We start from the raw sequence: 26,649 nt of genomic DNA on the forward strand, positions 1-26,649 counted from the left end.
TTTATTGAGATTATGGTATGTAAGTTAGGTTACTTAAATACCAATTTACATATTGTGTATTTATATTTTCTCAAGCGATCTACGAATTGTGTGACTTATTATTTGGCTAAAGTTTCAGTTTCTTCTGCTGATCGTAACTTTAAGAAATTTTTAACCCCTTTAACTTTGCTTGATGTATTTATTAAGTGACGTTTAATGAAATTATTTTTCCATTAAAAAAAAAAGTTAGGTTACTTAAGTTAGATATTATGTAAATAAATTGATATTTTTGGAGTATTGTTATATTTTAGAAAAATAATGTAATATTTATAGCTCAATAAATAGTGGTTCTTTACATATAGCTAAGCACTATTCATGAGCCGAGTTTTTGAGCTATAATAGCTCATTTGATGTAGCACAACTTTTTACTATTTCTTACCTCTCAGCTAATTTTTTTTTAGTTATTAGTTATTTTAACTAGTCTATTATGATTGCTCTTAGTATTTTGATTTGATTTATGAAGCGTGATTGTAATTTTTTTAAAGAGTAATAAATAAGGTAAATACTATTTTGGATCTTATATTTTATAAAAAATTACTAATTGGACTCTCTGTTCGTGCTAAGAATTATTTTCAAGTTAGTTATATTAAAAAATTATCAAAAATTGAGTTTAATATATACTAAATTAATCAATACAATTGTATCAATTTAACCAAACGATTCTCAGATATATGTAATTAAATATATTCATAAAATTGAAGAGAGTTTGATGGTATTGATAAATTTTTCTCAAACAAATTTGAGTTCAAGGTATCAAATATGTATGATTCTAAAATATCAATTAAGTATTATTAAAAACACAAGGTACAAAACTTATATTTAAATAAAACACAGTGTGCCAAATAGGGATGGAGAAGATAAAATCCAATCCAATCCAATTACAAAAACTAAATATCCAATTACAATTAGATTGAATTGGATATTATTAAAAGTTAGATTTTAATTAGATTGGATCAGTTATTGGATAACAATCTCAAAATCTAATTAAAAATTGATCAAATCCAATTAAATCTAATACATATTAAAAAAGACTATTTAAAATAATTCATATATAAAAATAAAAAGATTGATTATATTTTTACTAGTTTATTTATTTATTTATTATTATTATTTTTTAATTTGTAATACTTGGTTGTTTTGTATATTCATTTTTATAATATTTTCTTCTATTTTATTAGTTGGTAGTTGTTGTTTTAGTTACTTCAAACTTTTAGTTGCATTAAACTTGTAAGTATGATTAGTTTATGTAGTATTAAATTTAAATGAAGGTTTATATAAAGTTTTTATGTATTTTTCTTCATGTTTTTAAGTTAGTATTAAAAACTAGGTGTATAATTAGATATCCAATTAAAAAATTGGATTGGATTGTGTTGCCTAGAATTTCTCTTAAAATAAATTGCAGTTTAGGAGCAAGCTAGATGGTAATGAAACCCACACTATGGGACGTGCCATATTAAGCCACTTCCAGATTCTGTTAATTTGCGAGAATTGCTAAAGATTGGTCACCTTCGGGAGGCTCCACCTAGATGATAAATGGTTTTATCATTTCCTCTTCGTGAGTAAACTCAATCCGAAGAAAGGATGAAGGGACAGGCAGAGCATGGGGCACTGCATGAGGTTAAGTCATTGTAGGCACATTTAATAAGGCATGTGAAATAACATCCTACACATTACTCTAAAAAAACGTGCTCAAGAGTTTAAATTTATAATTTCCTAGTTTCACCATGCCCCAAATATCAATTGACGACTACATAATGAGCTATTAAATCATAAGCAAGAGACAAGTTTAGTCTCACCAAACACATATAGCAAGCCTAAAGCACATCATAAAAGTAGGGAATCATACCTTATGATTAAATTTGAGAAATTATGCAAAGCATGAGTCATATAAACACGACAATGGTGACCTTTTACCACCATTATAAGCCTATAATAAACACTCCCATGATGTAAAAAAGATGAGACTCTTGGAAATTCTCTGTAAGAAAAATATTCATTGATAACAGTGACTCGTGGACTAAAGCTCATTAATGTCCCAACCACGCAAAAAAATTATCTATTTTAACTTCCATTAATTACTACAAACAACTCTAATTAATAGTTGCCGAAAACCTCAATCAACAAATTAGATTTTGAGGTATAATTTGATTGGATGAGATGATAATTTTCTAAATCTAATTACTAACTAGATTAGATTGAATTAAGAGAAAAAAATATTAGATTGCATGCCCAACCCTAATACCAAATGTGTAGACACCCTTAAGAAAACCCAATAGGGAAAAATATTAAAAAAGAATATTTTTGGGGATAATTGTGTAATAATCCTAAAGATAACAGATAAGAATGCAAATATAAAAATATTTTCAAAGAAGTCCTTTTTATAGAATACTTTCTCTTTCAGTGAAAGGAGAAAGCTTTCTCTCTCTTCTTTCTCTCTCTGCAAAAACCCTCGTTTCGTTTCGTGGTTGGCGTAGTTTGCAATCGACCTAGTTATGGCGAACAGTAATCTTCCCCGAAGGATCATCAAGGTTAATCTCTCTTTCCTCATCGCGATCCCTCTTTCAATTTCACTCGATCGATGTTTTTTTTTTCAATTTTGGGGGGTTTTTGTTTCTTTCTCATTTGATTCTGATTTTTTTTTTACTGTAATTGTTTTTTGGTTTGATGATCGTAACAGGAAACGCAGCGTCTTTTGAGTGAACCTGGTGAGTTCAATGACTTACTGTGTTTTGTTTTTGATTGATTTGTTATTGAAAAAGAGAAACTTTTTATGATTAAATTTTTGATTTGGGTTTAAGGGGAAATTGGGTTTTGGGTTTGTTTTAATTTGGTGGTTTTGAAGTTGTGATTGATTTTTCTTTTTTGGGGATTCAGCTCCGGGAATTAGTGCTTCCCCATCAGAAGATAATATGCGTTATTTTAATGTGATGATCCTTGGCCCAACGCAATCTCCTTATGAAGGTAACTCTTTATTCTTTTGTCTTTTGGTATTTGGTCTATTTCTGTATGTGTTAGATGGTTGGTTGTGGCTAGAATTGTGACAGATCCCATTTTGGTTAGTTTATTCAGTTCAATTTTCGGTGTACTGTAAGGTTGCGTTTGGTTGGAGTTAATGAAATGGAATGGAAATGAATCAATTTTTATTTCATTCCTTTGAATTTCTACTATTTTGGTGGGAATGACAATTCCATGTTTGTTCATTTATAATTTTCTTGATTTATGAACAATGTTTAAAGTTGCATTTTCATTACTCTCACTTTTTTTTATTTGCTTATCCTGAACTATTGTTGGGTTTGATTCTTTGTGTTAAAGTGAGCACAAAGTCTATCATCTATTTCGGTATGCTTGATTATTGGTTTAAATTGGGTAGGGAAGTAATAGACTTAGTAGCTATCAAACTAGTGCAATTTTTTCTATACATTGTGATGTGATGCTTGGTGGAAGCGATTGTCCCAGCTGGGTTGCATTTGGTGATTTTCCTTGATGATGTTTTAGAGTCTTCTAGAAATTTGGGTTTGGCTAAGACTACATGATGTTGATGGTCCGACCAGTTAGGTATGAGTGCTCTTGAATTTTGGAGGTATCTCGATTACATATATTTTTTGGGGTTCGGAAGAAGCCTGTATATTGATAATCCCTGTGCCTGGTATATTGTTGTAAAGAGAAATTGTATGTGTGGTATCTTAGTAATGTGGGAACTTTTTACTTGAACTAGTTGCTCATTATAATTGTTTAGTCTTTAGCTTTAATTTGTGGACATGCTTGCTTGTGAAAAATTTTCTGGATTGATCTTTGTATATTATATTATATATATATTTTGAAGCAATGCATGCGTATATATTAATCTTTGAAATATTTGGAAGTTTCATTAGCAGGTTGGGTATAATTATTACTGAGATGCAATCAAAATGAGTACCTAAACTGTTAAATAATAAAAAGCTGCTTAAGCCTTTGGGTGTAATTATTACTGAATACAATCAAAATCAGCACCTAAACTATTAAATAATAAAAAGGTGTGTTAAGCCTTAATTAAGTATCCTAAAAACAACAATGCTTTTAAAAAGTAAATGCAGAATCAGAAAAGCACTATTGAACGTGGTCTTAGTCAGAATAGCACAACTTTAGTATTAAGCTGACATTGACATGATCAACATGGGAAGTTATAAGACAGTGCTGAAGAAAACTATTAGTACCAATACTCTATTTGTTATGCTTGAGAAGCCTCATTGAATATGGTGTTGTTACTTAGCTGTTTATTGCTTATGCTGTCGTGATAGTTGCCTTTCATATTAATAATGTTAAAAAACACTATTTGTTCATTAGAGTGGTGGGTTGAGTTGAGTGTATTTCAGCTTTAGCACATTCAATTAGATAAGGTGGGATGACTGTGTTTTCCACTACTCCATCATGCCATACCTTTATCTAGGGCATGGACAAGCAAACCCAAATTTGGTGTTTATAATCAGTTGTTTAGCTTACTTATTTTGCATAGTTTATTCAGATTAACGTGCCTTTTCGTTTATCATCAGTAGTATCCATTTTGACTCAAGAAAATGTATTTTTGGTTGCAATGACAGGAGGAGTTTTCAAGTTGGAACTATTTTTGCCCGAAGAATATCCAATGGCTGCTCCCAAGGTACTTTCACTTTCGTTCTTTTTTTTTTTAAGGCCTGTCTTCAGTAAAGTGGTACAACAACACAGTGGTTCAGATTCAGTAAAGGGTCACACCTAGAAAATGCTCAATTATTGAACTACTCAGCTAAAATACAATTCCCGCTGTTTCTTATTGTTTTGATAATGTTTGTTTGAATGAGAGTTTCATTAGGTGATACCTATATATTGCTATTGTTTTTCACTCGGACAACTATTTAGTTTGACTGAAAAACGACGATCAATCATTTGATATATTAACAGTGTTTCATCTTTGATTTACCTTATTGTTTACCTGATGTTCACCTAGGGTTGCAAGATCCAAATAAGTGGGAGAGCTTTTAAATGGAGACAATAGAACTTAATGAATTTACTTGGCTCTTTCTATTTGCTTCCTTTGGGTCTTCTCGGTTTGCCATTTTCTGTATTGTCCTCATGTTGGTGATGTTGTTTTCAACTGTACTAATGTTGCATATAAATTTAGACTTGTTAGTAATTTTTCAGGATGTTTACCTTGCACAACTTGATGGTCATTTAATTTTGTATAACTTTGTTGACTTTTCTTCTATTTTGTTACTGTTAGTTACACTACCAAATGAAAAAGGGAATATTTTTGATAACTTTTTTCCTTTACAACCTCATTTGTCTTGTTTTGTCTCCGTATGAGTAATTACTTTTCTTTCTTACAGGTTCGGTTTCTCACCAAGATATATCATCCAAACATTGACAAGGTAGCAAATTATACCTTTTTCTATTTGTTACTTTTTTCCTCTTATCAAGCCTTTGTAATGTTTTTATTCCTTTCCTCGATGATGCAGCTCGGCAGAATTTGTCTCGATATCTTGAAAGACAAATGGAGTCCTGCTCTTCAGATACGAACTGTACTTCTGAGGTACCGATATGCCACATTCTTCCTTCCGCCATTTTATTAATTAAATTTCTGAGAAGCCTTTGCAGAACAAAACAGACATCAATTTATTGCTGACATCAATTTTATATATATTGCTAGCATTCAAGCACTTCTCAGTGCCCCAAACCCCGACGACCCTCTTTCCGAGAACATTGCCAAGCATTGGAAAAGTAACGAAGTTGAGGCCGTCGAAACAGGTAGATAGTTTCTTCACCCTATTACACGATCACAACAGAACTTAACTTACTGCTTTTATAAATTCTAATTTTTTTCTCGTGTTGCATCGAACCTTTTTTGTAGCTAAGGAATGGACCCGTTTGTATGCGAGTGGTGCATAAAGGCAAAGGCTGGAAAACTTTTTCCATGCCTGGAAAATAACATTTTATTGGAATGTGTATGTTAATTTGAAAGAAAAATTGGGAGAATTAATGATGCTTTTGAAAATGGGAGCTTAAAAAAATGTTGGGTCTAAATCTTCCCAGTCATTATTGGATGTCAATTGTTTTCCTCTCTGGGAAATCTTTTGCCTCTGTAACCTGTATAATTATCAAATTTTACTTTCTTCTCTGAAAAAAAATGAATTGCCCTTTATTATTTTGAGCTTCTATTTATTCTATTTAGTCATGAGTGTTTTGTATTTTCTTTTTTAAAAAATTAATTTCCAAGTATTATTTGTTTTTATTTATTTTGCTTTAATATGCTAGTTCATTACTATCTTATCATAATGAAAAAAAATTGTGTACCATTAAATGATTACATTTTTGTAGATAGATTGTTGTTATCTATTCAATTGGTTTGTTAGTACATTTCTTTATTGTTGTTGAAATATTTGACTTGTTATACATCGAAGATGTGGGAAACTTTGAGTTGAGAGTAAGTGTAAGAGAAAATATTAATTAAAAATTTTATGTATAGGACTATAGGCTATGTATAGTATAAAAAAATTAGAGTTTTTCGTTCTTAAATTTATATCTATAGACGTCAGCTATTCATTGACATAGGTGTGGTTTGTGTTTTATTATTGCGATTGATTTTTTGCTATTGCAATTAGTCTTGTTTTTGTGACATGATTTTGAGTGGTTTCGTCTTGTATTTGTGACGTGGTTTTGAGTGTTCAATTATTGTTTGTTTTATATGGTTTTGTTTCGTGGTTGGTTATTTGTTTCTCTTGCCATCAAATAGCTATTAGTGGTTGAAAATAATAAAACCTCTGCGATTGAAAGAGTTATTAGTAGTGCAGTTATGTACCTTGCATAATAGCTGAAGCTATGAGGTTAATAGAATTTGCTGCAATAGTTTCTACTGTTATGTCTTCTAAGCGGTAGATGAAACATATATAGGTGTTTTTAAGGTTAGTTGTGATGTTACAATATTTTTTTATCTGATTATATTTTTTAGTTTTTTTGTCAAACGTTTTGGAAATTAGGCGGTTGCTTATTTGACTTGTTTTATAATTATAATCTTAGTTGTGTTTCCAACAAAAAAAATGTTCTAATCAGATTATAAACTATTATTTTAGATAGTTATTAAAATTGCATGATTTATTAAAAAAATATATGGGTATTTATATATATATTTATTTAGGTATTGTTCAGTAAACATTAAAAAATTAATTTTTTTATTAATTAATCAAAAACTACGAAGAAATTACAAGATTTTGTTAAGTAAAATTTAAAAAAAAAAACAAAAAACAAAATGGTTTCCAAACAGGCCTTTAATAAATAGAAATTTTATGAAATATTTTTGAATTTTTCTACAAAATAACTTTTATTGTTAGTTATAGACACGAGTATTGTTATTAGGTACTAGTAGTGCTTAACACTATTTATAGATGACATCTTAAATAATTAGTGATATTTTATAGTAGTTATTAAATTAAATTATGTGAAATCCGATACTTAATTATATTTATAGTGATATGACACATTTAAGTAGTACACATCTTAGCATCTTTTCTTATTGCCTCAAACCACATCTCCTTCTAAGTACATTTTCAAAAAGCCAATATTCCTCATGGTTTCAAAGACTATATTTCATTGGTATTGGCACATTTGACTCCATTGTGTTAGTAATTGTAGAATATGATAATGAGTTTCCTTAGTTTATCTTAATGAAGGAACTTTAAATTTTGAGGCCAATATTGTATGCTCTAAACGATATTATTCGAATCCGTATCGTGTTGGATTGTATAGTACAAAAATTGAAGTTGTTAAAATTTAAACTCTAAACCTTTAAGTTATTTGAGCATGCAAATTACAAATGAGTTGGAACATAATCTTAGTAATATGAATATTACTTTTTATTTTACCAACTATTTTCTTTTTTTTAAAATGGAGGCCTGAACTGTGGGGTGCTTAAAGCAGTCGCCTCAACTCATCTTATCTTAGGCTCGATTCAGACTATATTTGATATGAACTTATATAAAAAGGTTGTGTATAATTATACTATCTTCACCATAAACTCGATTTCGACCTCGAACTCACCCTAACCCAAACTTGGACCTAACTCAGCCTGGCCTCGCACCTGACCCAACTTAACGCCGAACTCAGACCTTGGGCTCCAACCCCAATCCTAGCCTCAGATGTGAATCCCAACTCGACCCAGCCCTAGACTATAACCCAGACCTTGAGCTCGAACCCTGGCTCCGAACGCGAAAACTATCCCTAAACTCTTGATCCGAGCCTCAGCCACAAACCTGACCTCAAGCCCTGGACCTAGCTTCAGACCCCGACCTCAAACTATATCTAAATATTGTAATACAAGCTAATACAAATTATTTCTTATCTATTAAATAATATAATTCATATTATATTATAACTCCTTATTTTTTTTTTTTCATATTATATTATTACTCCTTATGATTGTAAAAATTACAATACAAAATTCTATCCAAATATAGTTTTCTTCATACGAAACAGACTCTTAATGATCATTCTTCCATAAGTATTTAAAAAAAATAATCATATTAAAAATAAAGGTAATGGTAGAGAGGCAAGAACTTAATTTCTAGTCAAAGTATCAACTTTGTTGTTGTAAAGATTGATGAGAAGAATCTTGTAGTTCATAAAATAAAATAATCAGCAAAATATTAATTAAAAAAATTGACAATTGTATTACATTACACAAGTTGTAAAATACATAAATTTGTTTACAAAAAAAAAATAAAAAAATTAGATACACTTGCTACCCAACTTTAATAGGATCTCTCTTCTTAACCCTTTTCCTCATCATCTCAGCCCATCTTGCAAGAACATTTGAAACTTCAAACTTGCCTGCAAACTTCATTTTCTGAGCCAATTCTTCAAGGATGTCGGGCTTCCCCGCTCTCGAGAAATCGGCTGCGAACTTGTTGTAATCGAGTTGGGGAGCTTTCATTCCTTTCTCTAACATTTCTTCCAAATATTTACAAGCCTCTCCTGATTTTCCCTGTCTTATAAACCCTCCAATGAAAACAGTATAAGAATTACAATCAGGGCAAAACCCCTTTTCAATCATCTCATCCCATACAGATTGACCCATTTCGAAATTTCTTGTTATAAAATAAGACTTCATAATCATGTTGTAAGTGTGAATTGATGGCTTAACACCACTCTGTACCATTCTCTTGTACACCCCAACTGCCTCGTCGGGCATTTTTCGGCTTGTCATCAACTTGATCAAGGCATTGTAGAATCTCCCATCAGGTGTGCAACCTTTCTCCTTCATCTCTTTCAACAATTCATAAACCATATCCATATTTTTCAAATTTCCGAAACCTGTTATCAAACATGTGTACACAGCAGTATCAGGCTGGTTCCCAGATTCGATCAAATCATCAAAATATGCAACTGCTTCCCTCATCTTTCCTTGCTTACAAAGTTCCCGAATTAAAATCGTATAGCTCTTCATATTAGGCACAGGGCCTTTTGCCTTCATCACCTCGAACAACTTAATTGCATCAGACCTCTTCCTACTTCTCAACAGCCCTTCTAACATCACATTATGAGCAACAATATCAGGCTTAAAACCGAGATCAATCATCTCATTCCACAACTTCCCGGCCTCTATCAAATTCTTCAACCTACACCATCCATTAAGCAATACGGTATAAGTCTGTAAATTCGGAGTAAACCTCCCTTTCAACTTCTCGAAAAGTGCTTGCCCTTCTTTACCAAGCTTAGCCCTTCCAAGAGTATCAAGCAAACAATTGATAGTGTTCACTCCAACTTTAAACTTATACTTCTTCATCAACTCAAACATCCCGACCGCCTTTTTCCTCTCCTTAGCAGAGGCAAAAGCCTTAATAGCAATCATAAAAGTCTCCATTGTTAACAAACCTTTCTCTCCCATTTCTTCCAACATAGACACCAAAGTCTCAAACTGTCTAGTCTTCCCTAATATACTCATCATCGAATTATAAGTCCTCGAATCATGGGCGAATCCCGGCTTACCCCCAGCCCAACAAAAGAATCTAAAAGCCGGTTTTCGAGCATGTTTAAACCTTTCCAACACATCAACAACAAAATCATGTGACAAACTAATCCCAAACTCATCAAGAACAGCTTCCATATTCCTATCTAATTCAAACAATTCATCAATCACCTTACATACACGATCAACTTCCATAGGATCAGCACTAGATTCAACAACCAAAACCTCATTTTTCTCATCATCATTATCATCATCAAAATTCTCAACTTCATCCCCAATTTCACTATCACAACAAACACTAGAAAATCTCCTATAACTACAATCAAAATCACCCAAATTCTCCCTTAAAGCTCTCAAATTTGAAATTGGTATCAACATTTTCTCTTGTATAGTACAGAGTGAAGCGGTGTATGACAAAGAATATGGAATTTGACTATAAGAACTATAAAAATTACAAAAAGGAGAAGAATGAAACACACCAAACAGGGACAGAGAGCCACCACAAACAAAGTCGGCGACTTTTCCTCGAGGGTATCGTTTTTCTGGTCTCGTTCTTCGATTTCCATTGTTAGTGATGAATAGTAATGTAGTACTTCTTCTTCTTACACAACTCGAATTCAATAAAAGTTTCGAACTTTTTACAAAAATCATCAGTATCAACGGTTGTTTCTCTAAACCCTAATCTTATAATTAATGTATGAATTCATACCTGTGAGTGAAGTAATTGATGATTGTGTTATCCAACCATAACGGAATTCGTCTTCTCCGATGAGATTTAGAAGCTAAGCTTAAAGGTTGTTTCTTTTAGTTTGGGTCTGTAACCCTAGAAATATGAAGCCCTAATTAAAGGGGCTTGGGCTTATGATACTGGGCTGGGCTTCCTCAAGAAGTACATATGGATAGAGGGGAAACTCTATAGATATTTTAATTATTTTAATTTTTACCTTTATTTTTATATTTTTTAAGATATACTTATTTTTATATATGATATCCCCATTATACTCTTTAAGTTAATATAAATTATGTACTAGACTTAAGTGGAAGGTAAGGGTATATTAGGCAACCACTCATAAAAGTGGGTATATTTTAATGAAATTTAATATGAGGGTATTTTTAATTAATAGATACAAAAAAGTGGTATTTATCAACTTATCCCATTAATCTATATGATGATAGATTGATAGCCAATTAAAATAGGAATAATTACATAAGACACTATGTTTTGTAAAATAATTACATTTTTACGTTCAAAGAATATTTTTTTACATTTTTACGGTTTTCCAAAAAATAACACGAAAACAACATAAAATCAACAAGAAAACTACATAAAAGTAACATGAAAATAACATCAAAGTAACAGCAAAAAATAACATGCAGATAACAAAAAATCAACAATAAATTAACAAGATTACAACATAAAAAAAATCGTATTTTTTGTAAATAAAATCAAAAAAATCGTAAAAATATTTAAAATTCCGTGAAATCATATTTTTATAATTTTTTTGTTGTTTTTATGTTTTTTTGAAATAATTTTTTGATAATAATTATCTGAAATTAAAAATTATTCTGAGGCTCTCATAACTATACACAATAAAAATTGTTTTAATATTAAATGCATGTGTCTCTCCAATTAGTCTAATTATATGAGGTTCTAAAAACAATATTATATGATAGTGAACAATTATGAGGGTTGTAAATATGAGTTGGACTTTTTGATACGACACGAAATTGACATGAGTTTAAGAGGCACAAGCACGATTAGGCATGAAAAAATATGGACTTGGGCACAACACGATATGATATTACAAATTAGCATAACATGACACGAAAAATATAGGATTAAGCACGACAAGCCTAAAAAGCATGACACGTAAATACGAATAATTTATTTTGAAAACGTAACATGTTAAAAACCTTATATTTTAAGGTTTTTTTTCATAAATATACAACAAAAATAATATAATTACAAAAAATGTGAAAAAAAATTATTTTTAGAACTTATACATTTTTAAAGCATATTATATAAAACCATTATTATTATTATTATTATTATTATTATTATTATTATTATTATTGTTGTTGTTGTTGTTGTTGTTGTTGTTGTTGTTGTTGTTGTTGTTGTTGTTGTTGTTGTTGTTGTTGTTAATAATAAAATACATTAAAGGGTAGAACGGTAAATTTGTCCCTACTCGATGTAGATCATTTATAGAGGATATTTAATTATTTAAATTATAACAATATAATAATTAATAGTGTATCTATATCTTATAACATATAGAGCGTTCTATATAATTAAGAGTGCAATTCTGAATCTATAGTAGAGTTAGGAGGAATTAATAAGTTAGAGAGTTTACTTAGTAAATTATATAATAGCTTATTAGAAATTTGATTATATAGGTCTATAGTCCCCACACTAGTTGAGATAATACTGCTTGTAAACTCAGTTAATTAGTTTTAATTAATTAATTATAATTATAAATTAGACTATGTCTTATTTATGAATTTTTATTAAGCAAGGGATTAATTGTGAATAAAAGAGTTTTTAGAGCTTATTTATTAATTGAGAGACTTTGTATGATCTAATTAATAAATAAGTTAAATGATAATTTTTAATGATAATTAATTATAATTATTAAATAAATAGTTTGAGATTATAGGAATGAAATTAAAAAAAAATATATCATTAGTGAAATAAAAGATAAATTGTTGAATAAAATGACAAAAGCTAGTGGGATCCACTAGGTATGGTCGACTACCTAAGCTATTTTTAGCCATTATTTTATCTTTTTTATTCCATATAATTTAAATCCTAAATCATAGTTGAAATACTATAAAATGAATAAGATGACTCTTATTCTCATCCAACTCTAATAACCCAGCTTTCATTTTTTGTCAGACAACTAGAAATTAAAGGCTTCCTTCAATAGCTATCTCAAAATTCATTCCTTCTTCTTCTTCATTCAATTTGAACCATAGTGAACAGTACATGCTCACTTATATCAAGTCAAGTACTCAATCATAGTGTGGAAGATTGTGAAAAATCCAACACCTGAAGGAGATCCAAGTTCAGATCTTGATAATACTCTGCTACAGAAAAGAATCAAGAGCTAGAAATCTGAATGAAATGAGTCATTATTATTCTGCTGCTATCAATATAAAGATTTCTTAGTCTCTTATGTGTCTATTTTATCGTATTAGGAAATTTATATTTAAGGTGATAGATTATAAAATTATAATCAACATACATGTTAGTAATTCTAGATCCTAATAAAATAACTTCCAACAATATTCTCATTCTTTAGTATGACATTGTATATTAATCATAGTAATAATAGGCATCTTATATGTTTTTGAGAAATTTTGAATACTTTACGTTACTGAAAACAAAGTTCAAAATAGTCTATTGCACTCGTGTAAAATATATAAAGCAAGCACACGTGCGACTGACTATTTGAATCCTATCATCAATATCGTAAATTATTTAGAATTTTCTAAAAATAGATAAAATACCTAGTATAACTATAATGTATACTATCATATAAAAAAAATTGAGTATTAATAAAATTGATGCTCTTACAATTTTTATATATATTATAGGGTTTTCAAAAATATTTTTTTATATTTTATTTATAATTTTACAACCTAATACTTCTATTTATAAGAAAATTAAAATTACAAAAATATATTTTTCTCAATAAAAAATAAGAAAATAATTAAGAAAAAATAGACCTCATAACAACTATAAATAAACTATAAAATAAGAGATATTGGCGGCTAAACCACCTGAACTTTACGGTTTGTAACACTTAACCACAAAAATCGAATTTTTAGTGGCTAAACTACCTAAACCCTAGTTCCATTTTGCTTTGCACACCTCCGTCCGAAAATCACAGTTAAGTGCCACGATGGACTGTCCACGTATACACACTTGTACACGTGACAAGTTTTTAGTGGTCCACGTAATATTAGTTTTAAAAAATAATTATAAATATTTAAAAAAATTAATTTTTTTTTTTTTTACTTTTCTTCTTCTTCTTCTTCTTCTTCTTCTTCTTCTTCTTCTTCTTCTTCTTCTTCTTCTTCTTCTTCTTCTTCTTCTTCTTCTTCTTCTTCTTCTCTGTTCTTTCTTCTTCTTTTTCTACAAACATGGGACCCGCAGCCGCCGCAGATCCACAAGAGGTGCCTCCGCCATTGATGACAGAGAAGAACCCCATCAGTTCCTGATCATCCACGAAGAGGTCCTCGAGATCCCTAAATGCACCGTGAGCACACACGATCGTCACCCCAATGATCACCGCCAATACAAGTAGCGACACCACTCTCGTGATCAAGATCGCACAAGCGTTGTCAAAACCAGACCGGTTAGGGTTTGGGCGTCAGAGTAAGTTCTTCTTCTAAAGAAGAAGAAGAAGAAGAAAGAAGAAGAAAAAGAAAAAGAAAAAAAAAGTAAAAACAAATTATTTTTTTTTAATTTTTTAAATTATAAAAAGAAAAAAAAATTCTGATATTTTAATTTTTTAAAATATTTATAATTATTTTTTATAACTAATATTACGTGGACCACTAAAAATTTGTCACGTGTACACGTGGACAGTCTACCATGACACTTAGCTGTAATTTTTGGACGGAGGTGTGCAGAGCAAAACGGAACCAGGATTTAGGCAGTTTAGCCGCCAAAAATTCAGTTTTGTGGTTAAGTGTTACAAACCGTAAAGTTCAGGTGGTTTAGCCGCCAATATCCCTTTAACTAAAAACAACCACAAAAAAACAACATCATGATAATTATAATATAACTATAAAATAATCAAAAAAATAATTTTACTAAAGAAGTATTTTTGTAAATAAAAAAATTTAAAAATGGAAAATAAAATTTAATGAGTGTTGATATATTTTTGTAGTTTTTTCTCAAATTTTTCTATGTTATATATGGGATATTTGTGGCGAAACACTAATAATATTTATAATTGTTACACATATGACTCTATTTTTTGGCGTGTTAAATTTTTTTGAATCTCTCAAAATTTTACAGAATATCTTAAATAATTACAACGTAAACTACCATAAAAAAAAATATACTAAAAATCCTTTCAAATGTCATGCACCTTTTTTAAAATGCATTGTAGAAGTACTAGTAAATATCTTTTTTCCAATTTTATCTAAGTTAACCCAAATAACAAAACCCAATGACTACTCGGTTTCTCCAATGAAATTTCATTTTCCAAATTTAAAATAATAATAATAATAATAAATAAAAACCAATAACTATGTAAGTATGAGGTCATACTCATCCCATTTATCTAAAGGTGACAAATTTTGATGGAGAAATTAAGCCAAAAAATAACACAAACACACACACACTTTAAACACTTATAGACAAGTCATTTTCTTAATGACTAAAATGGAATAAATAAATAAAAAAAATTAAAATAAAAGGGTGTAATCAAGTCTCAAATGATTTCTCTTTTACTATTATAATAAATAAATAAAACAAATATATGATATTAAATAAATGGTCCCTAGTTCCCACAAAGATCCAGCAACAAAGAAAATAGACTAGTTTAATACTACATACATAGAAGGCCACCACCAAAATAATAATAATTATTATTTATTTTATTGAAAAACATTTAAAAATAAACATAAAATTTATTTATTTATTTATTTATTTATAACAAAATAAAATAATGATAATAATAATAAAAAGTACAGCTAATGTCTGAAATGGACGGTGGAGGTCAGAATCAATATCTATATTTGAGTTTTTGACACTGACCAAAGAAAGCCCATTAATATTAAATTAAGACATTAATATTAAATTAAGTAGTTTTTCTTTAAAACAAAAAAAAAGCATTTAATATTAAATTAAGTAGGGGAAATTTGAATTTATATGCTTAAATAATTAAAAAATTTTATTATTATACCAAAAATTTACACTATAAAAAAACTATACTTTTTTTTTTCAAAACCCCAAAAATACCCCCTCACAATTCTCTCTCTCTCTCTGCATCATCTCTCTCTCTCTCTATCTCTCTCAGCCAACTCTCTCTCTCTCTCAACTCACAGTCGACCCCAACGCCACCCGAACCCAAACCCCATCCCCATCGGACCCAAACGCCACCCACTCTCGGACCCAAACGCCACCCACAAAACCCACTCTTTCTTCCTCTCTCTCTCTCAAATGGCGAGAAAAAAAAAAAAAAAAAAAAAGTTTCGGACCCTATGGTCGGACCTTGGGGTCCGATGGGGTCCGACCAATCGGACCCATCGGACCCAAGGTCCGACCATCGGACCTTTCTCTTCCTCTCTCTCTCAAATCGCGAAAGAAAAAAAAAAAATTCACGGCTGGTCGGACCTTGGGGTCCGATGGGTCCGATGGTCGGACCCATCGGACCCCAAGGTCCGACCATAGGGTCCGAAACTTTTTTTTTTTTTTTCTTTCCGTGATTTGAGAGAGAGAGGAAGAGAAAGGTCCGATGGTCGGACCTTGGGTCCGATGGGTCCGATCGTTCGGACCCCATCGGACCCCAAGGTCCGACCATAGGGTCCGAAACTTTTTTTTTTTTTTTTTTTTTTTTTCTGCCATTTGAGAGAGAGAGAGGAAGAAAGAGTGGGTTTCGTGGGTGGCGTTTGGGTCCGAGAGTGGGTGGCGTTTGGGTCCGATGGGGATGGGGTTTGGGTTCGGGTGGCGTTGGGGTCGACTGTGAGTTGAGAGAGAGAGAGAGAGAGTTGGCTGAGAGAGATAAAGAGAGAGAGAGATGATGCAGAGAGAGAGAGAGAATTGTGAGGGGGTATTTTTGGGGTTTTGAAAAAAAAAGTATAGTTTTTTTATAGTGTAAATTTTTGGTATAATAATAAAATTTTTTAATTATTTAAGCATATAAATTCAAATTTCCCTTAAGTAGTTGGATTTAGGGTTGTTTGGGACAATAGAAGCAAAAACACTTAAATGTGTACATGTGCATTCAAATCACTTCTCAAGTTGCATATTTAACATTCTTATTCGCCTCACGATTAATTAGCGATATTCTAAAAATTATTTTTTTAAACCTAAAATTTAATTACACCATTAAAAAATAACATTGAAAACAATATTATTAGGCACCAACAATATTTTTAAACAATTATCTTATTAAATAACACATCAAAGTTTTTATTTTTCCTAATTTGTGATAAAGTGTTTTAGAAAACAATACCTTTACACATCTACATATATCATTGCTCTAATTATATTAATAAGCTAAATAATTCATTCAAACCAAACCAAAAATATCCGACTAAATATAACCCACTTAATTGAAAATAAATCCAACCTACTTAATTAAACCGAATTAATCTAATTAAGGGTTTTCATTTTATGTTTTTATTATATATATATTAAAATAAATCTATAATTTGTTTTTAATATACATGTAGTTAATTTCAAATTTAATTTAAACTATGCTTTTCTCATTATTACAGTAAATTAACCAAATTTTAACATTAAGTTAAATAAAATATAGCATAAACTCACCAAACCCAATTAGCTATTACAAATCCAATGTTTGCTTTGTCAAATCAAAGCACAAAAATCACAAATCCAACATTATAACAAAAATTCAATTATTCATTAATAACCTTAATTTCCAACCTTATCTATTATTGAAGTAACACTGAAAAAAGAAAATTACCATCACACCCTTATAATTCTCTTCATTAAAAATAATTTGACTTACATAATTATTACAATGTTGATTTAAAATGTAAACATAATATTTCTCTCATTACCCAATACCCATAGACTCAAAATAAGACAAAACCAAAGAAAAAAGAAACCCCTTTTAATAAGGCATGTCATCTTGGAATAGTATAATAGTTATAACTAACCACCTACTAATAATAATTTTTAGAAAGAAAATAAAAAAAAAGAGTGCAAATAATAATAATAATAATAATCAATGGTGGGTTTTGATGCATTATCTATTTTCTCATCAAATTTTCTCTCTCTAAAGAGAGAAAATAACATAAATAAATAAGAAAGGTGCCTATAATGAATTGTCTCAACTACCAAAATTAAATACCATTCACTTTACCACATGAAACAAAACAAAAAACACAACTAAGTATCCTAAGTGAACAAACACTCATGAACATTGAAAACACAAGAGAAAGAAAACCTATTAAAACAATCTCCAAATCGAGTAGCACATTATTTAGCTAGAAGCTCTCGATTCTCTTCTGATCGAAGTATTTTTCTGTATAAGGCCTCGGATGAACTTAAATCTTTATTGTACTCTAAATACAAATTAATGAATTTGATCATTTCAAAAAAAAAATACTCATGAACACACAAGAGAAAACCTAGTAGTTCCCAAACATGGAATTTGAAGATTGAAACTCCATACCATTTCACTTATTAAATATTTATATATATACTCACCCGATAAAAACTTGAGCTAGCCTCAACTCGAAACTCGAAAGTGCATACATGGAGAAAGAAACAGAGAAAATTAGAAGAATTTTTATTAATGGAAAAATAAATGGTTTAAAGGAAAATAAAACAACAATAATAATAACAACATATTCAATCCTTCTTTCACTAACCCAATAAGTACCCACCAAAACCATCCAATCTCCCTTATAACTTCCAATTTTTCTTCTTCTTCTTCTTCTTCTTCTTCTTCTTCTTCTTCTTCTTCTTCTTGTATATATCACATATATATACATGTACAGATCATTTCTACCAACCAGCCATTTTTACTCTAAACCTCTCTTCTTCCCTTCTTCCCCATGTTTTGGCTCATTAGCCAAATTTAATCAAATTGTACATACATACATACATACTTACTATCTCTTTCCCTTTTTCTGTTTTTCATTTTGGGGGATACACAACCACTAGGATAGGCCTACATGAATATGAGATACAAGTTCCGAAAAGGAATAGAACAAACGAAAAGAAAATGGAACCAGAGAGCAATGAGGAATGAATGAATAAATAAAAAACTGCAAAAGGAAACTAAGCTACTAATATCTCTCTGGGATCCACTACCAATGGCTGCTAATAAAGATTATTTATGTGGTCTTGATTATGTCACAGGTAAGAATGATCATCCCTAAGGAAGGAGGGTAAAGACTGGAAGGGCTCTCGAACAGAGATGGGGGAGTTCGGTTTGGGCCAAACAAAAAGAAAAGCATGAAGAAGACTCGAAAATATGACACAGAAGCAGATAGAGTTACAGTGTTGTTGTCATGAGTTTCTCTAAAAGCTATAATGCTTGACCGAGTGTTCCAACATTTCGCGACTTGGGCATATGATTTCTTTCACTCTATTACCGTTTTTGTAGATCTTGAAGGTTGGCACAATCCTTACATTCTCCATGTTTGCCACTGCAGGGCTATCTTCAATGTCAACCTTTGATCAACCAACCAAACACGAAATTAATATAAGAAAAAGGCATGTAAAATTGAATGGAAATGTACATGTTAAGTTATCAACCTTGAGGAAATTTATAGACGGGTAACGGCCACATAGAGTGTCCACAAATGGAGATATTTGCTTGCATTGTGAGTTTGAGTTTGCTTTGAAATGGACAACCGACACGCCTGTAAGTTTGAAGACAAAAATTTTAAGAACTCGTATTACAAAAAGTAAGTTGGCAAGTATTATTTTAGTTCTTGACATAGATAGATATTAAGACTCATGCCTGGTAAGGACACTGCGGCCCTGAAGTGTTCAAGACCTGAAACTTCTTCCACTTCACCGCCAAACTTTAGATTATAAACTTCTTCTCCACGGGATTTCTTCAACGCAACTTGAGCATGAAATAGAGACTCAGCAACTTCATTGTCATATGGAAGTTCCTTTCGTAAGAGCTCATAATCTTGTACGGCATCTTCCCATCTTTCTAGCTGCAATTATAAATCACATAGGTAAAGAAAGACTAAACAAAATGTGATTAGGAAACATTCAAGGGGTTTGTTTGAAATCTAACCTTGTTGTTTGAGGCAGCCCTTCGGAGAAGAGCTTTCGTGTAACTCGGTTGAATATTCAAGGCTTGGTTGCAGTCTTCAATGGATTTTTCCCACATCCCAAGCTTAAACCAACAAGCTGCTCGATTGCAATAGAGAACAGAGTTTGAAGGATCAAGCTTGAGACCTTCACCATAAGCCGAACACGCCTCGGTGAATCTTTCAGACTTGAATAGATCGTTTCCTCTAGCCCTCGCTCTTGCTACCAAACGTACGTTGTTAATGAGCACAGCAACTTCGACATTTCGTGCATCAACCTGCCCAGCCTTCTCAGCAGCTGTAACTGCATTCTCAAACCTGCAGCACATCCATCATCCATTCTCACTCTCACAAAACCATTTACCATCTGGTTTTACAGTGAAGTTTAGAATTTCTGAACTCACCTTCCTAATGCCATCTCATATTGGGCTCGAACAAAGTGAAGATAAGCTTCTGAAAGCATCCCGAAAAATCTTGTCTGCGAGCAAACTTTTGCGGTTGGTTCAAGTTTGGGCACACTTTGTAAGCTCAATTCAGCCTCATCAAATTGGTGGAGCTTCAAAAGCGCCTCCGCTCTACACATAGCGAGCTGTAAATTTAATTTGGAACAGGTTCAATCATTTGTTATATAAGTTCATACTACATCAAACCATTCAACTTCAGCAAAGTACAATTTTTAAGAATAAGACCGTATTACCTGAGGGCAATGGTCGGCTCCACAAGCAATGGCTGCATCACCTTCTCTCAACACACTTTTCCAATCACCGATTCGCCTGCCATCAGTACATTTGTTGAGATGTTTCTCAAGTGCCTGCAATTTCTGAAACTCGGAAAGACCTGGGTTGAGTCCCGGAAAGGTAAGATGCCTCCTTGCATTCTCAACTTGTCCTAATCTGTGATTTCATTGTGTAAAGATTCTAAGTAAATACAATAAGCAATATCTCAAGAACAAAAGGAAATCCAACCTGTTCAAACTCATATCAATAGAATTAACAAAAACAAGGTAAAGACCAACCAAGAAAGGAAAAACTCATATATACAATGAATAATTAGACAATACCCAATATCCAAATTTAACCCAAAACTAAACATAACAGAAGAAACAGTATGCACATAACAATCAGACTGAATTTTAAATTCAGAATCCAAAGATGTGTATGTATATGCAAATAATCAATCTTTATCATAGAAGCAAAGAAAAGAAAGAGTCCAAGGCAGTATATCAACCAAAGCATATGAGTAATGGGCAACCACAATACAATAATAAACCAGATCCAATGTAAACCAAGTAGAAATATTGTAACTCCATTAAAGACCAAATCATCAACAAAACTAACACAAAAAAACCCATTGACTAAACATTGTATCAATCCCTTCCAATTCAAATTCATTTCTCACCTAAGAACAAAAAGAATCAATCTTTATCAGACAATGGCAACAAGTTCAAGTATTATGACTCCATTAAAAACCAAATCATCAACAAAACTAACATAAACCCATCAATAAAAACATAATCTTTACCCCCCCCCCCAATTGACTGAACATGTATTCATCAATTTCTCCAAAAATTCAATCCTCACCTAAGAAACAAAGAAGCTAAACGCTGATGAGCTCTCCCATAGTTAGGATCCAACCTCACAGCCTCCTCACACTCCTTAACAGCCTCCCCAACACGTCCTAAACCAGTCAATGCCGCCGCCCGATTACTCCGATAAGCAGCATTGCCCGGAGACAAAGCAATTGCCTTATCATACAAACTCAAAGCCTCAGCAAAATGACCCCTTTTGTACTGTTCATTCCCAGCCCTCTTCACTTCCTCCGGATCCACATTGGGCATTGCTCTCCTCATAAACTCTCCACCACCACCGCCGCCACATTTCGCCGGACTTCCAGGCTCACATTTCACCGGACAACCACCACCACCACCACGCATTATACTTCCATGACCGTAATTACCCATCCCAGATCCCAAAATATCGCTCCTTTCTCTCCGATTCGGAGTCAAACCACTCTTTAGAATCTTCCCAGAAGGACATATATTCCCAGTTGGAAGAACATTCAAAGACGGAGGAGGAGAGTTCACCGACGACCCACCACCATAACTACTACCTGAGTAAATCAACGGAGGTGTACTACTTCCCGAATCAGATCTCGTCGTCTTGAAATTCTTTCCAGATCGAAGACTTTCAACAGCAGTTGGACTACTCTCGCTCGATCCAGAAAGCTCACCGGAATCAGATCTTCTCCCATTAACTTGATTATTATTATTATGATTATTCTGACTACCATTTCTTCCAGAAACCGATCCAGATGAACTCGAACTACTACTAGTAGTAGTCGCAGTAGTATTAGTAGTAGTAGAACTAGAAACCCTAACTCGAGTCCTCAATGGCGAAACAGGTGAACCTAGATCGAGTTCTCTGAAATCAGGCTTGTTATTAGCTTCGCAACTGAGTGAAGAGTCAGCAAATCGTTCGTTCAGTGAGTCAATAAGCCCTAACTCGGAACAATTAGACTTGCCAGAATGCGACATTTTCCAAAAATAAAAATCCGATCTTTACTCTCTATATTTCTAAATTAGGTTTTTTATTTTTACAGCAACAATGTCAAGAAGATGAAAAATTAGTAGTTCCACCATTACTACTGGTAGTGTTACAGTGAGAGAAACTCAAAACCAGAGAGAGATTACTCTCCGAAGAAGAAGAAGAAGACATTAAAGAACAAAAAAAAAAAAAAACCCAATAAAAAGGGGAAAAGGGAAAGAGATGAGGATCTCGTGATGTTAAAAGGAAGAAGCAAAGAATGAATGTGAGTCTCAGAAAGATGACTTAGAGAGAGAGAGAGAAAGACTGTGTTTTTTTCTAGAGAGAGAGAGAAAGAGGTTTGGAGAAGAAGAAGGGAAAAAAGGAAAAATGAAAATGAAAGCTTTTTTATATTCAAAATTAATTAATTAATTAATTTAGAAAAATTTTATAATCAACCTGCAATAAAATTTAATGGAATTGCCTCATATACTATTCTTTTTAATTTTTTTTTTCAAATTTACGGTGTGGATTTCTAAAGTAGTTGCAGCGCTAGTTGCAATAGGGTTTCTATACGATTTTTTGTTGCAATTTAGGTTTCAACGCTAGTTGCAATAGGAATTTCTATGTAAAATTTCGTAAAAATGTAAAAAAAAACTATTTTGAAGTGTAAAAATGAAAAAACTCCTAAAATTTCACACGCTAAAAATAAGATTTCAAATATTGATTATTTTATTTTCTACGCCTGTGAAATGGACTATTTGTACAGACAAATATGAACAAAATAATAGACTAAAAAAAATTTTTCCATGCCGAAATAGGTAAAGAGTGGATCATTGCATTTCGAGATACATTATAGAAGCACCATTTTTATATTCAAAATTAATAGTAACTAATTTAGGAAAATTCTACAATCTACATTTATGGATGTGAAGCACTCTTATATGTTTTGGTATCCGAGATAACTTTTTAATCAATTTTTTTTTTCTCATGGTCATATATGTTATAGTTATTTAAGACATCCTACAAAATTTTAAAAAATTCAGAAAAATTTAACACACCGACCAAAAACAGGGTTCAAAAAGTGTGTTGTAGTGTGTATTTTATTTTTTACGCTTGTGAAATAAATTGTTTGAATACTGCTTTTTATAATGTAAATTATTCTAAATTTCTCAAAATTTTGTAAGATATCTTAAATAACTATAATGTACACGAATATAAAAAAATTGGACTAAAAATTCTTCTGGAGGTTGAAACATGTAGAAGGTGCATCACGTGCATTGTAGAAACAATCATTTTTATTTTGTTTTATTTTATTTTATTTTAGGTAAATACCACTTTAGACATTGTGTTTTATAAAAATATTAATTGGACATTCTATTTTGATAAATGACAAATTAGATCTTGTATTTTCCAGAATAGTTTTAAATAATATCCTAAACTGATTTTTTGTCAAAATAAAACTTAATAATAAAGGATCCAATCATTAACTTTTACACAATACATGGTTTGAAAATGGTAATAACCCAAAAGTGTTCCCCCAAAAGTGAAAGACTTGTTATGGCGAGCTGCTACTAATTGTTTGCCTACAAAAACAAGACTCCGCTCTAGACATGTGCCGATTGATATCGTATGCCCTGTGTGCGAAGAAACTGCATCTACCATAGCCTGGTTGATTGCTCTTTTGCTAAGGCATGTTGGCAGCGGTTGGCTGCTGGTGTTAATCTGACAGTAGTTGGTTCTTTTGCCAACTGGTTTGCTTCGGTCCTACAGCAGGTAGATGAGGAAAACGAAGGCTAGCTACAGTGATGTGTTGGGCGATATGGAGGCATCGTAATGAATTAGTTTGATCTGAGAAAATCCCCACGGTTGAGAGCGTTGTTCATTTAGCTAAAGCCCTCCTTACAGATTGGACTCATGCTCAAGATACAACTATGAATCCCACTGTTGCTTTCCTTACAGATGTAGATGGAGATGAAACATGGATCAAACCAGTTGTTAATACCTTGAAGATTAATGTTGATGCTGCAATTTTTTAGATAATGGAACTTATAACTTTGCGGGGGTAATTAGAGACGAAACTGGTGCGTTGGTGGAGGCGTTTAGCTGCTGTCGTTCAGGAGTGCTGCAGCCCGAAATGGTAGAAGCCTTGGGTGTTAAGGAGGCGCTGAGTTGGATTAAGGCAAAGGATTGGAAGGAGGTTGTCATTGAAACTGATAGTCTTACAGTGGTGCAAGTGTTACGTAGTTCTCTTCCTATGGCTTCATACTTTGGAAGTACTATTTCTGATTGTAAGAAGATGTTAAATGATTTGAGAGATGTTTATGTCAAGTTTATTAGACGTTCCGCAAATAGTGTTGCTTACTTCTTAGCTCGAGCATCCTATTTAGTTGTTGATCGTGTTATTAGGAGTAGTGATGTTACTCCAGATTTTAATCATGTAATCATTATGGATTGCAATTAATAAAGATGATGATTTTATTTAAAAAAAAAAATGGTATTAACCTTTTATTTTAGGCTAATTTATAATTATGTATTGAGGAGTGCTACTATTAACCTACTATTATAACTTCTTGGTCAATCTTTGTGCTTGAAAACATATGTTGAGATATTTTTTTAAAAATTTTTTTATGGCGGTATTCGTTATAGTTATAACATCATCCTTAAAAATTTTTGAAAAATTCTGAATAATTTATGGTGGTCAAAATAGGTTTGAAGTTTTTTGAACATGCATAGTAAAATACTAATATAAAAAAAATCAGCATATGATTTCGGGTGTAGAGGTTAACTAAAAAGTTGTAATAGGATATTGTATTTAGTATTCTTTTTAAATATTTTTCTTTAACTTTTTTTTTTTTTGAACTTTGATACGTACTAATTGTACCCTCCAATTTTATTTATTTTTTATTTTTTTTAAATTGTTGAATAATTTTTCAAGTTATTGAAATTGTTAGATTCAAAATTTTTTATCTAATTCTATTAAATTTTACAAAGAGAAGTATGACGTGAATAGAAATTTAAGAAAACGATTTTATACACGTCAAAGTTAAGGGCGTAATTTTGTACATGAATAGTCATCATGTTAGGCATCTGTTAGTAAAATAAGACTAAAATGTTCGAATTCAACAATCTCCATAGTTTGGATAAATTTTTAATGATCTCAAAGTTTTGCAGTACACTATTAAATGTCAAAATTCAAGAAAAAAAAATTTAATTACCGAGGGTCTTGTCATTTTCAAGAAGTGTTATTCTAGTAATTATACTGTTAAATCTAAACAAATCCTTAATAATAATTATTAAAAATTATTAATCATTTATAAAAGGTCATTTATAATAATATTGGTCTATTTATTTCTTATTCTTCTTTCACCTATTGCTTCACGAGATAGCTTTCACTTAACTTTCTCTCTCTAAATTCTTTTTTTTTTCTCTCTCTCTCTCTAAATTTTCTTTATATTATCTTTCTTTTGCTATTATTTTTATTTATTTTATATAGTTTCCACGCTCTTTGAGAGAAGGTGAGAGACACGCTCTTTGCTCTTACAAGTTACAACCAACCACCACTCTACTATAATTAATTAATTCTTTTGTAATGGTTGTTTTAGGTTAATTATTATTATTATTTTTGATCAATTATGATGATGATAATGATTATAATTTATGATTGCTTGAGATTTTATTATGTTTTGTTTTTTAATATTAATAAATTTGCACTAAAATAATAATAAAGGACATTTAATATTTTTAAGTTGAATAATAAAAGACATTAATTGCATGTTTTATGTTATTTTTCTACTTGAGAAAAATAAAACTTGTTATTTTTTTTGTAAAGTTTTTGACAAATAAGATTTAATTAACAAATGAAGTGGTAAATTTACAAGATCGTTTAAATTTTACTAAAGTTAAATATGTATAATTCATAAAAAAAATACAAATTTAAAAAAGTTAGTTAAAGATAGTAAAATTGTAAAAATTTGTATAAAATGGAATAAATTATAAAAAAAATAAAAAATAAATAAAAATTAGAAGAGTATAGTGTAAAAGCACCCTAATATTTATAGTGTGCATTTATAGTATTGTATCTTTCTAATCTACAATGCATTTCCTAAAAAGGTTCAATTTTGACCTCTAAGA

The 26,649-nt window shown here is 31.2% G+C and overlaps 3 protein-coding genes across 3 annotated transcripts; 1 reads left to right on the forward strand and 2 right to left on the reverse strand.

Annotated features, from left to right (window-relative positions):
- The first annotated feature begins 2,405 nt into the window (after nt 1–2,405).
- LOC115697933 (ubiquitin-conjugating enzyme E2 35) lies at nt 2,406–6,193 on the forward strand. The gene is made up of 8 exons (XM_030625107.2): nt 2,406–2,567; nt 2,717–2,744; nt 2,914–3,000; nt 4,617–4,675; nt 5,379–5,420; nt 5,508–5,581; nt 5,699–5,796; nt 5,900–6,193. The coding sequence occupies exons 1-8, from the start codon at nt 2,532–2,534 to the stop codon at nt 5,935–5,937; spliced, it is 462 nt and encodes a 153-aa protein (XP_030480967.1). The 5' UTR covers nt 2,406–2,531; the 3' UTR covers nt 5,938–6,193.
- Nucleotides 6,194–8,653: 2,460 nt separating this feature from the next.
- LOC115697689 (pentatricopeptide repeat-containing protein At3g62470, mitochondrial) lies at nt 8,654–10,826 on the reverse strand. The gene has a single exon (XM_030624783.2). It carries the CDS (start codon nt 10,658–10,660, stop codon nt 8,783–8,785), a length of 1,878 nt encoding a protein of 625 aa, XP_030480643.2. The 5' UTR covers nt 10,661–10,826; the 3' UTR covers nt 8,654–8,782.
- A 7,662-nt stretch (nt 10,827–18,488) lies between these two features.
- On the reverse strand, nt 18,489–22,893 carry LOC115697132 (TPR repeat-containing thioredoxin TTL1). Its single transcript, XM_030624048.2, has 7 exons — nt 21,574–22,893; nt 20,691–20,886; nt 20,398–20,582; nt 19,978–20,311; nt 19,690–19,894; nt 19,482–19,588; nt 18,489–19,397 (listed from the first exon to the last, which is right to left on the reverse strand). The coding sequence occupies exons 1-7, from the start codon at nt 22,524–22,526 to the stop codon at nt 19,245–19,247; spliced, it is 2,133 nt and encodes a 710-aa protein (XP_030479908.2). The 5' UTR covers nt 22,527–22,893; the 3' UTR covers nt 18,489–19,244.
- Between the last annotated feature and the right edge of the window lie 3,756 nt (nt 22,894–26,649).

This window comes from Cannabis sativa, chromosome 7 (genome assembly GCF_029168945.1).
Source record: "Cannabis sativa cultivar Pink pepper isolate KNU-18-1 chromosome 7, ASM2916894v1, whole genome shotgun sequence".
Taxonomy (NCBI): domain Eukaryota; kingdom Viridiplantae; phylum Streptophyta; class Magnoliopsida; order Rosales; family Cannabaceae; genus Cannabis; species Cannabis sativa.